We start from the raw sequence: 12,659 nt of genomic DNA on the forward strand, positions 1-12,659 counted from the left end.
AAATAGCCAATTTGAAGGAAGACGAGAAGCCAAAAGGAGGATTGCCTTTCTTCCATTGGATTTGTCAGCCATATGTCAGGCCTGGGTGAGTCGCTAAGCGTTAACCCAAAACAAAGCTTGTGCAATGCATACAGCACACATTCTTCTACCCTAAGGATTATTTATGGTCTTTGAATTATAGCTTAGCAAACCACTGTTGCATTCTCTTACACCCTGCCTTGCAACAAAAAGAAGCAAGGTGATGGGGGCTCATTGCAAATGCTTGGGCACTTTATTCCCTTTCCTTCTGAATACTTATCCTCTCCCTACAACATGTAGAGGCCATGTAGAGGATATGCATGCTTCCTTACTCTGGAAGCTCGCTTACTCAAGATTTGAGGACCACACACACAGCCCTATGGATGCATGACCTGACTGTCTGTCTCCAGGCAATGAGACCTAAGTTGTGTTACACAGGTTAAACATGTCTCATTGCCTGGAGACAGACAGTCAGGTCATGCATCCATAGTAGTGACCAGAGGAGGAATGACTGCTGGGAGGAGAGCAGAGAGAAGAAACGGCATGGTGCATCTGCAGCAGCACAACCGTATGCCTTCATCTGCCCCTGCTGCAACAAAACATGTCTCTCCCGTATCAGTCTCTCCAGCCACAGCAGGCGCTGTAACCTTCCAACAGTTTGAACTCGCCCTCAAAGACACACTCCTCCATTGTCTCCCAAGACAGATGGATACCAACATCAATCACACATAGTCACGTTGCTTTATTATGCATGGGTGCTAGGCAGTAATGTGCTGCAGCTGTCATCTTTTTATTTACTAGAGCAGCACTGAAAACCCTTTATTTTAGCATCTTGAAGGCCATAGGCTCCTCAACCCAAATCTAAAGTCTTTGTTTACATTCTCTCTTGAAGAGGACTGGGCTGTGGAATGGGATGTTCCAATGTGTTGGAACTTTAGGTGCCTGATGAAATTACTGTTCCCAAGAATAGTTTGCATGATCTTATCTGGCTCTCTATGAGTGTTAGTTCCTACTTGCTTCCCCCAGTCAGCAACTAGCCATTTTATGATTGCACATTCTTTCATAGCATAGCATTATCTTTGCTTTTATTATTTTTAAGGTGCCCATGCCATTTACAGACTTCTATAGCCGTGGGGTTAGCAAAAAAAACCTAATGATTGGCTTTTGTTTTAAATGCTCTGGTGTTGAAACATCACAGGCCCAAGGAGGTGTGCAAGGAAAATGGCACTAGTGGCATGGAAGGAAGCACCCGGGGTAAACGAGCTTTGGAGGATGAGGATGATGGGAACTCGGACGGTCTCTCAAAGAACAAGCAAAAGAAGAAATTGAGAAATCCTAATAAAAGCTTTGATCCATCCTTAAAACGTAAGTCTACGGGGCTGCAATATTTAGCCTATGGGAAATGGATAGTAATCCCTTTAACCAACATAAGATGTGTTTCTGACTAATTGGGCAGCACATTTTATTTTCTTATTACCAGTTTCTTTTAAATATAAGGATTTTTTAAAAACTGCAAATTGCAAGTGCCATTTTAGAAGGGGCATTCAGGAGGGAATGCCTCCAGGTTTATTCCTTCTGAACACATGTGCATCCTCTGAAAACAGAGTGTGTTCTTTTAGGATTGGGAGGAACCCCAGAACAGATTTAGGAGGCAGGGGGAGGATAGGAGGGCAGAATCCAGTTGCTCAGCATAAGTTGTTCTGCTTGTGCAAAGCACTACTTAATGGTGTGTTGAATACAACCCTTCGTTGTTGTTGTTGTTGAGCTTCTTCTCCTGTAGATTTTTTTGAAAATGATGTAAACGTTGTCAGTACCCAAGATGGAGAAAAATGCTCTTCCTCTGCACATCAGCAGCAGTTTGAAATGACTAAAACTTTTTTAAAAAGTCTTTTTTCCTCCTTTCAGCTAAATATGCAAAGTGTGATCAGTGTGGAAACCCAAAGGTAGGTCTGTCTTCATTTGGTTTGCTCCTTCTAATTCTCCCTGTAATGTAATTCATACATTAATCATTAAATCCCTGGGTAAAATTATGTGTACTATAACCCTTCCTTGAGCAAAGGGCTCTGTCATAGTTAAAATGGCAAAAAAAAAACCCAGCCCAGTGAGAAGTTTAAAAGAACTAAGTAGTTTTAACTGATGTACCCTATCTCTCCTGAAAGAGCATTCTTAGTAGTTGATTTGTCAGTGAGTTCATACCTGTGTTGTCTCCTGCTGAATGAATATCCCTAATGGCTGATGGAGACAACTTACTTTACTGTGAGCTATGTAAGTGTCTGAAAGTGCAGGTAGTGCTCCTATAATTTTTATGTACACTTCTAGGAACATGCGTATGTTCCATGGAGTGATTTTATTACATCATTAATTTCTGTGTTTGGTTATTTAAATAAGGTAGCTGTTTAGAGTGTTAATCTATATGTGTTTAGCATTTTTTTTCTTTTTTTGCATCCCAAATTGAAATTTTTTCCTTAAAATAATTCAGTTGAAGTGAAATCATGGAGAGGATCAGGCTTGGTTGGCACCCTGTAGTGATCCAAGTAATATTGCAGGTTAATAGCCACTTGTGATTTTTGCTCTGCCTGTTCATTCATGCATCCTCAAGACACACACTTCTCACCATACACTTGCATATACACATGTACCCCTCACTCCTTACATTGTTACATACTTCTCGCCTTTACACACACGGCTCACATTCCATACATGCCCAGGATCTCCCACAGTGGTGTACTGCTGACCTTAGTTCCTCTGTATATTTGCGTATTCCTTTATAAGGTTCTCTCCTCCTCCATGTACACTTATAATGATGATCCCTTCCTTGCATACAGATAAACTCACTGGCCTTTTTCATTGTTGGTGTGTCCTCTTTGTCACTTTCCTAGAGGTTTGGAGGTGTGCCAGAAGGGATCAAGGAGAGATAGGAAACTACCTAGAAAACATGCTGCTGATATGTGGTTTTCTCAACCTATATGACCAGGCTGTGCTTCTAAAGGTTTCAGAAGGGCCTGGGCAGTATTTAAGCAGTTTAAATGGATTACTTGCAGCTCATGCACACACCTCATTTAAGTCCCATAAAGCCAGCCTTGTCCTCTTTAATAGGGCACACAACACATGCAACTTGGGGTTGGGTCCTTTTTTCTTATGAAAGGGAAAATCTATTACCCAAAAATATTCTGAGAAACCTTTGGGGTTTGAAATGCCTTTCATACCCCAAATCAACCCTGACAAAGCACTTTATCTACAATGCCACATGTTCACTGGCAACTTGGGATGAATATGTAAACTTTGAGCTAATTAGTTTGTCTCTCTTCCCAGGGTAACAAATGTGTATTTAATCTGTGCCGAGGCTGCTGTAAGAAAAGGGCTTTTAGAGAGACAGCAGATTGTCCAGGTAAGCGAAACCCAGTTCAGTTTTCCAGAATACTAGAGCATTTTTTAAAAAAATAACAGAGTATAGATTTCAAATCCTGACTGATTTGGTTTTTAAGTAAAAGCAGCATACTTATTTATGTTGTGCTGGCACTTGTGAATTAACCAAATAAATGTAAGGAATGGGGTTTTCTTGAGCTGCTTTTTAAAATGTTCATAATAGCTAGCTGAGCATTGATTGTTTAAGTCAAGTTATGATGAACCATTGAAACATTACATTTCCTCTTTTCCATAGACCTTGGCCACTTTTGACATAGGCCCGTCTCTCACTGATTACCCCTGAGGAAAGGCATTCCTTGATGGAAAAATGGGTTTCCTCAACCCTGTGTTAAAGCCTAAGCCAAGGACTGATGCCTGTGGGACCATTGTGCCAGCAAAGGTCTTATTTGGTGCCCCTGGGATGAATCATAATCCCCAGATTCCCAGCTTTCATTTTTTTAAAGAAAGTCTCTAGCATTTTTAGAACTTGTGATATGATACAAAATGTGAACACACCATTCTTCTCAATTTTTTTAGTTAGAAATTAGCCTTCTGGACCTTTTCAGTGTTTTACTTTGCTTCCTTCTCCCCATGTCTGAGAGAATAATTCCTATGGACACCCATGTATGGGAGAGAGGGGAGACGTATGGGAGAGCGGGAGGGAGGAGAGTTTATGTAAGAGAGAGCGAGAGCGAGGAGAGCTATGAATGTGATCTCTCTCTCTCTCTCTCTCTCTCTCTCTGTGTGTGTGTGTGTGTGTGAGAGAGAGAGAGAGAGGGAGAGAGAGGGGGGGAGAGAGAGAGAGGTATACATGAAGTGTGTGTATATGAATGAATGAGAGAAAACACATGCATGAGGTATATGTGTGTATGTGCACATGAGAGTAGTATACATGGTAATGGGGAAAGCTCCCTGCTATTCTTAGATAGGAACAGCATGGGGGGTGAGAGAGAGATCAATACAGTGGTACCTCGAGTTAAGTACTTAATTTGTTCCAGAGGTCTGTTCTTAACCTGAAACTGTTCTTAACCTGAAGTACCACTTTAGCTAATGGGGCCTCCTGCTGCTGCCGCGCCGCCGGAGCACGATTTCTGTTCTCATCCTGAAGCAAGGTTCTTAACCCAAGGTACTATTTCTGGGTTAGCAGAGTCTGTAACCTGAAGCGTATGTAACCTGAAGCGTATGTAACCCGAGGTACCACTGTATTGTATAATCTCTACAATCAGAACCAGCAGAAGGTAGCTGACTTCCTATGGTAAACCTGAGGTCGTCCAGGGAGCAGGGAAGCAGCAGTCACTGTACTCTCCTTAATTTTGTGTTATGACATCCCCCATCCCATCCCACCCACACCATGGCAGCCATTTTATGACTGGTGTTGCATAGCACTTTCCCAAAATCAAACATGTGCCCGCTGGCCCAAAAAGGTTGGTGATTCCTTTTCTAAGCTATAACTTTATTCCACTTTAAAAAAAAAAGTCATTGGCTGATGGCAATTATGTAATATCACTTGATACAGGTTGGAAGATTTTTATTTTTTTTAGTTCTCTGCTTAACCCCTCATTCTCTTAAAGAGTGTTTCTTTCTCTAATAGCTCCACTTTAGCTGCTAATTAACCCAGGCACATTTACCATTTCCCTCCCCCCCTGCAGGTCATGGTCTGCTTTTTAAAACCAAATATGAGAAGTCCCTTTCATGGAAGAATGGCCAGTCCAGTCTGGAGAATATTGAAGTGACAGCACAGAAAGGAGAGGTGGAGGAGACTATATTGCTCAAAGAAGCTATTGATGGTGTAGCGTGAGGCATGGAGACTCCTCCTGGTTGTGCTTCCCAGCCTCTTGTCTCCTCGGGCCAAAGAAATAATCTGCTTCCAGAACACAACAGTTGACTCCACAGACCTGTTCTTAAACGACAGACAAGTCTTACCTAAGGAAAAATGTCTTTCTCAGGGAAATATCCTGTAATGGAAATAAAAGGATGCAACGAAAGCTTTTCATCCTGTGTTCGAAAGACTTCAAAGACTGAGCCAGAAGGGCTGGCCTTAAAATGCTGCATTGGAGACACCTCTACAGATTTGACCTGCCTGTTTTTAAACTGTGTGTGGTTTTAAAATTGGCGAATAAAACTTTTATATCAGAACGTATTTTTGGTACATCATAAGTAAATTGGTGTGGATGTGGGCCAGCCCTAGGCACAGAACAATAGCAAGTCAGCAGCTGTTAAAGGGCACTGAGAAACTTGGGGAGAGCTGCTTCAAGGTTCCTAAATGGAAGGCACACCTATGTAGTAATTGATTAAAAAAAACCTGCCTCTTGGATTGTAGCTTGCTATGCTTGTACTTAGTGCATAAAAAGTGTGTGCCCCTGTGTTGGGATGCAGCAAATGATCCTATGAATGGTAAATGTTTTACACTAGTTTTGAATATGTATAAAACCCTGAATCTGTACACTTATAAGATGCACCAGTTAGCACAAATTTATGTCTAGGTTCAAAGTAGGTCTTTCTAATGGCAGGCACAGAGTAAAACTCCTGTGGTAGCCTTGGAACAGGAACATATGAAATGTAAAATTGTTTCATAATTGATATACCGAAAAAAAAGAAATTTAGAACAGAGAGAAATCAGGGATAGTGGCGTCAAGTGGATGTGCTCGAACCACCAACCTTCTGGTTAACAGCCAGATGCACTGATCCATTGCGCCACAGGTGCACTGCAGCTCCTTTTGACCGTCTAAAAAGGCAGGCTGCAGTAATAAGTGCTCTTTGGGCTTCAAGGCAATCCTTGTCAGTTCATGGTTTGGATGTTCTTCCAAGTCTCTTACTAAGAGTGGGAATGTTTTCCCCCCTCCTTCCCTTTTTTCTTTTTATTAGCAAAAGCTGTCCAGAGTCACATCGCAGGTGGCGCTGTAGTTGCAGGTGGCGCTGTGGTCTAAACCACCGAGCCTCTTGGGCTTGCCGATCAGAACGTCAGCGGTTTGAATCCCCGTGATGGGGTGAGCTCCCGTTGCTCTGTCCCAGCTTCTGCCAACCTAGCAGTTCGAAAGCACGCCAGTGCAAGTAGATAAATAGATACCACTGTGGTGGGAAGGTAAATGGTGTTTCCGTGCACTCTGGCTTCTGTCACGGTGTTCAGTTGCACCAGAAGCGGTTTAGTCCTAGAAAACTCTGGATAAACACCGGCTCTCTTGGCCTGAAGCAAGATGTGTTCTGTAGCCCCATAGTCATCTTTGACCGACCAGGGGTCCTTTACCTTTATTGATCAAGTTAATATTGTCAGCTCCAAACTTCTTAAGAAATATTGTGGCATTTGCCAATTGAGCTGAACATGCCCTTAGGCTATTTAGCTGATTCTCAGTAGAGGTTCCCTCTAATGGCTGTGATTCCCTGTATTTGTTCTTTGGAGGCATCTCAAGTATATTTTATGATGGTTCACCCCCTTGAGCTGCACTAGGTATCCCTCCTCCCCGATAATGAAACTGCTTCCTTCTGAAGAAGAGTTTGGAGTTTGGATTTGATATCCCGCTTTATCACTACCCGAAGGAGTCTCAAAGCAGCTAACATTCTCCTTTCCCTTCCTCCCCCACAACAAACACTCTGTGAGGTGAGTGGGGCTGAGAGACTTCAGAGAAGTGTGACTAGCTCAAGGTCACGCAGCAGCTGCATGTGGAGGAGCGGAGACGCGAACCCGGTTCACCAGATTACGAGTCTACTGCTCTTAACCACTACACCACACTGAGCAGCATACTGGGTATGATGGTACTTTTAAAGATGAGCAGCAATCTCCAGGTTTGCTGAGTACCAGGGAGTTTCTCATACTATTCAAAATCTATGGAATACAATCTAATGAATGAGTAACTGTCCTTTTCTTTCCCCATCTTCCTTGGTGTAAAGGGATATTTGCAGTGTTACTTTGTTGTATTAAAATACTAGGACTGATCTCAGTGGAAGCTTGTTGCTTGACTTCAGAAAGCTGGTGTTAGCGTTGGAGTTAAAAGATTTACAGCTGGTGTGGGCTGCTTGTCATCAAAAGAGGTCAGCTCATCTGAAGTAGCTCCTGTGTGGAGGTGAGCCAAAATTTCTGCCTCCTTAATTGTTATGTCGTGTCCTCTTAGAGAAGTACTTAATCCCTCTAACAATAGGGTGATTTTAGTAAGCTGCTGGAAAATTGACACAGTCAGAAAAGTTGCACAGGCAGTAAAACGTACCCAGTTTGTAACTAAGCTAACAGTTCATAAATTATTGGTAGAGCAACGTAAGAGAGAGGCTTGTGAGAGCCATGCAGCTGAGCTGGAGCAAGCAGCTTAGATTTCTTCACAAACTGAGCTTCTCAGGTAGACTGAGAAGCTACACCAATAGGCTTGATTACCTATTTCCTCCCAAAGTGAGTTGACGTGGCATAGTTAGGCCTGGCAGGAGAGCTTACTCTGTGGTACTAACCCCTTCATGCATTAATTTGACTTAAGCATGTTAGTTATATGAGGCTTGTTATCCTATATGTTGGAACTGTTTTTAGTTGTTTTTAGTTTGTGTGTTTGACACTCTGGGCTGCTTTTGAAGGATGGGATATTAAATAAGTAACCACATACATACATAGGCACAAAGACCAATAGTCAGGCAGCTATCTGCCTTAATTGAGTCTCAGTATGCCTTTGGCAAGTTCCCCTCATCTCATACAACCAGCAAATTGGGTGCATTTGAAAATGAAAACAGCTTACAATGTAGGAGTGCATATACTTCCCACCACCACCACCCAATGGCTTTGATAAGGTGGGGAAATACTCTCACTATTTTTATTTATTAAGATTCTAAAGCAGCTGATTGCAGCATCCCAATTCTCCCTTGTGGATGCAAAATAAACTCAATTTTGAAAAATGCCAGGCTCAGCTTTCTTCAGAGCAGTGACTTACATCTTAATAAATAACAAGGTAAGGGGGACCATTTATGAATTAGTGTTTATTGTGCAAGAGAAAATATAAGCCACCTGTCACCTATATCCCACATGCCTGCACCTATGTTAATTTCGATGTTTGCTTTCAGCCTTAAGGGACTAGCTATTGCTCTGGTGACTGCAACATTTGTTCATTGTCCTTTATAGGGTGAATAGTCATATGACTTGGGTGTTACAGGGCATGCATTGCATGTGGGCAGGGAAGTATGTTTATCAGTTTCTGGATACATCAGGTACTCTTTAAAGAAGCACCCCTTCTTTCCAAACACAGTTGCATCATGACCTACAGTATGTGTTTAGGGTTACATACTGCCGCATAATTTTCCCTGATGCAGAACCAGGAGCCTCAAAACACAACCCTGGGAACATTGTTTCTGCTTTGTGGACTAAAAGTAAAGTCTCAGATCCATTCTTAATTTTTGCCCACAGTGGAAGTGAAGGAAGAAATCATTAAGCCACATACAGAGTTAGGTGAACAAACAGGCCGCAGTGTTCTTGACCACAATTCTGGTTGCATTGGCACACAAGTACAGTGATTAACTCTCCAGCTAATGGGTCTTGCCCAAGTGCAGGGAGGCAACTACTGAATAAATAATGCCAGCAGAGGCTGGAAGCAGTTTGGTTCCTGTGCCTTTGACCATCTCACCAAAGGTGAGGCAGAAGCTTATTTCAGTTGCAAAACAGGTTTAGGATTGTATGTTAAGCAGAGACTCCTTAAGAGTTACTGCAGGGTGATCCAACCTACTCACACAGCAAATCATTGTGGGATGAACTGTACCAAAAGAAGGTCAAAGTGCCTCAGCAAACCTCAGAGCCAAGCATCATTCAAAGTTCATAGTATACTTTGCACATGGTGTTGAAGCCATCTTGCGCACATAGATCATGAACATGTAGCTACATCACCTGCACACCTGGGCGCCCCAATTTCACAAACTCCAAAGCCACAAATAGGCAAAGTTTCTCCCAGCCCATGCCTCTCCCATCAAATAACTTGACGCATACTAATTTTCCATTGCTGGGCCGCAAGTAGGGCTGGTTCCAGGGAGATTGCAGCTCCAATTTTGCAACAGTGTGACTGATTATTGATCTGTTTTCAGGCGCAGCTCAGAAATTTATTACTTACAAAACCCTACATGAATTGGGACAAAGTTTTCCAAGAGACCAGATTTTCTATAAGGTTTTTCAGGACACCTTTTTGTCCTACCAAAATTCTGAAGCATGTCTGGCAAGAGCTTACTCAAGAGTTGGCCTTCCTTCTATGTGGTTGTGCCAAGGCTCAGACTCCAATTGCCAAGGGAAGCCTGTCTAGCCTCATTTATGATGTCTTTTTGCTGGTAGTCAGTGTCTTTATTCAGGTGGGCCTTTGGCCTCATAAATTTATGTATTATGGTCATTGTAAAACACGCTGCTATAAGCTCACACTGGGTATTGATTTGATTGCTGTGTTTTACCAGTCTAATTTTTATGTTAGTTTGATTTCTGTGGGTACTGATGGGTAGGGATTGCATACCCAGTCCTTAACCAAACCAGGATAATTTCCTCTGTAAGTGATATATTTGACAACCAAGTACTAGTTTCAATTTAAGTTGCCTATAGATGGTCTAGTCTTCCCACATCCCTTGGCAACCTGGATTTAAAAATAGAGGGTGGGATAAAGTCACTTGATGGAACTTTAGCGTGCTTTAAAAGTAGGGCCATGTTGTCAGCCTGCTGATATTCTGAGAGGAACATTGGCTGAAAGGAAGGCCTACCGAAGCTAGAATAAATAGGATACCTAAAACAGGTGAAGCAATATGCTATTTCCATAAACCAGGGGTCTGCAACCTTTAAGACAAAAAGAGCCACTTGGACCCGTTTCCAAAGGAAAAAAAACTGGGAGCCGCAAAACTCGTCATTATAAAAATAACTTTTTGTCACTTTTTTATTATTTATTTGTTTGACCCCTCAGAATTACTCCTCCTCATAGAAATAAACGTTAAATTAACAAGTTACCTTTTTTTGTGTGTGTGTTCTTCACTCCCCTTCATAACAGTGACCAGCGTACATGCCCCCTTTCAATGCAGTGACCAGCGTACATGCCCCTTACAATGTAGCGGGCGGGCGGGCGGGAAGGTGACGTCGGGACGGTGCGTGACTAACGCACGCACCACCCCCATGCGACGTCACAGCCAGTACAGCGCCCGCCACAGTGGGGAGTGTCGGGGCGCACAATGCGCCTCCTCCCCTCGCTAGTATCCGCCCCGGAGCCGCGGCAAAGGTGTAAAAGAGCCACTTGCAGACCCCTGCCATAAACAATTAATATCAGCTAATTAAATGCTTCCTGTAAATATTAATTTGTTTCCTAAATAAGTGAAGACTGTGAACTGGACCAATGAAATTTAAATTAAAAATCACTTAGCTCTTTTAGTTTACAGTGGTACCTCGGGTTAAGTACTTAATTCGTTCCGGAGGTCCGTACTTAACCTGAAACTGTTCTTAACCTGAAGCACCACTTTAGCTAATGGGGCCACCTGCTGCCGCCGTGCCGCCAGAGCCCAATTTCTGTTCTTATCCTGAAGCAAAGTTCTTAACCTGAAGCACTATTTCTGGGTTAGCGGAGTGTGTAACCTGAAGCGTTTGTAACCTGAAGCGTATGTAACCAGAGGTACCACTGTATATGGAACTTTTAAAAAAGATTATTTGCGGGCTTCCCCCCCCCCATTTCCTCCCTGCTGTTTCTTAAATGGTGACTCTTATCTTTTTCTGTTGCCCCTATCAGGCAAGTGAAGGCTGTTTTCAAGTGCTTTAGGCAACAATGTAAGTTGTTATGTAGTGATTTTTGTGACGTTACCCATTTACTTAGGCAGCCTCATGTTCTGACAACAATGGTGTAGTCATTCACCACTGTGGCTACAGTCCCCTCACAGACTGCTACATTACATAATGTGGGACCAGAGAGAAACGACTAAACACTGTAGTGTCCTGACACTATAGTCTTCTGCACACTTACCCTGAATTTATTTGGATTTTCAGTTATCTTAGGCTGTTAACGAGGCTATATCTTATTGTGATCACTTAGTAAACAATGCAATGTACATTTGAATGCTGTCAACACGACCCCAGTGTAATACAAGGCCTAAATTCACATTCTTTCCCATGCAAGGCCAGAGCTTGAAATGTTCGCTGTCATTCAAATTGAAGATCATTGTTGTTTTTATTGCAATTTGCTGTGGGGACCATAGTGGGCTAAAGATGAGGATAGCAATAAAAAAGTCAGAAAAACAAGTTTCCGGAAGGTCTGGCATCTTAATTCTGAGCTCTCTTATATTTGCTAATAATTCTGCCTTTAAGCAGCATTGGGTAGAGAGATCACGATATTAAAAAACTGACGCTATCCTGCAAGACGCTTCTAAAGAAGCCAGAGAAAACAGCAGTTACACAAGTGTTTCTACTATTCTTCCTCTTTTACTTGCCATCTGAGATGTAGCACTGTCTGTAGATGATAATGGAGAATTCTAGCCTCTCGCCTTTAGGTGATGCCACACACTGCCATGTTTTGAAATGGTTGACACAAGCATTTTGAAAGCTGGTTGACACATCCTCTTGAAACAACCACAGAGGTATTTTTCTAGTTATCATCCCTGCAGGGACTTGATAATGTGATGCCAAGAAGTGTTAAGCAGGGCTAGCCTGGTACATTCTGGTATTTGAGGCAAAGCAACAAATGGTGTTCTCTCCCTTGCCCAATGCTGCAAAAAGTCGTGTCAAGGTGCATAGTGCCAAAAGTAAATTATTTTGGCACCTGAGACAAAAAAATCCCACCTGAGCTGTGTCTGGGTGGGATAATTTCAGGGGGTGGGGGAGAGAAGCAGGACCAAAGCTCTCTTAAACTCCTTTTGTCTCACAGTTAAGAGCATATGCAAGAAACAAAAAGCAATGGAAGAAATACAGGCCATGTAAACAGATGTCGTGCTACTGCTTTACTTTCATGATGCTTTTCTATGGAAATGACTTAAGTCTTCCTAATGCCTGGTCAAGTGCTGGACAAGAGGACTCCAGAGTGTGTTTCTAATTCCAAACCTTGTTCTGAAAAATATGTGTTCACCACCATTTGAAAGAGCTGTTTTTTTAGATCACAGTAGTTTCTAAAATAGTGTACTACAGTAAGCCCACTATGTACGAGGGGGTTACTTTCCAGGGATCACACCTAATACAGCTGCTGTTTCCACGGATCCTGTGCTAGAGTATTGTATTGTTTCCAGGTTTAGGAAAGAAAAAGAGAAGGAAAAAAAGAACAAATGCTCCAATCTGAAGG

The 12,659-nt window shown here is 42.5% G+C and overlaps 1 protein-coding gene across 2 annotated transcripts in view; it reads left to right on the plus strand.

The window, feature by feature from the left end:
- Window positions 1-5,563, plus strand: part of DUS1L (dihydrouridine synthase 1 like) — a 14,297-nt gene extending 8,734 nt beyond the window's left edge. For both annotated transcript variants that reach the window (XM_083598214.1, XM_083598215.1), the window contains 5 exons: window positions 1-85; window positions 1,217-1,383; window positions 1,924-1,961; window positions 3,331-3,406; window positions 5,073-5,563. The exon at window positions 1-85 is cut by the window's left edge and continues 294 nt beyond it. In XM_083598214.1, coding sequence (XP_083454340.1) covers window positions 1-85; window positions 1,217-1,383; window positions 1,924-1,961; window positions 3,331-3,406; window positions 5,073-5,221 — 515 coding nt within the window. In that variant the 3' untranslated portion in view covers window positions 5,222-5,563. The remainder of the gene's footprint in view (window positions 86-1,216; window positions 1,384-1,923; window positions 1,962-3,330; window positions 3,407-5,072) is intronic.
- Window positions 5,564-12,659: the final 7,096 nt, after the last annotated feature.

This window comes from Podarcis filfolensis (genome assembly GCF_964270895.1).
Source record: "Podarcis filfolensis genome assembly, chromosome: 2".
NCBI classification, from domain to species: Eukaryota; Metazoa; Chordata; class Lepidosauria; order Squamata; family Lacertidae; genus Podarcis; species Podarcis filfolensis.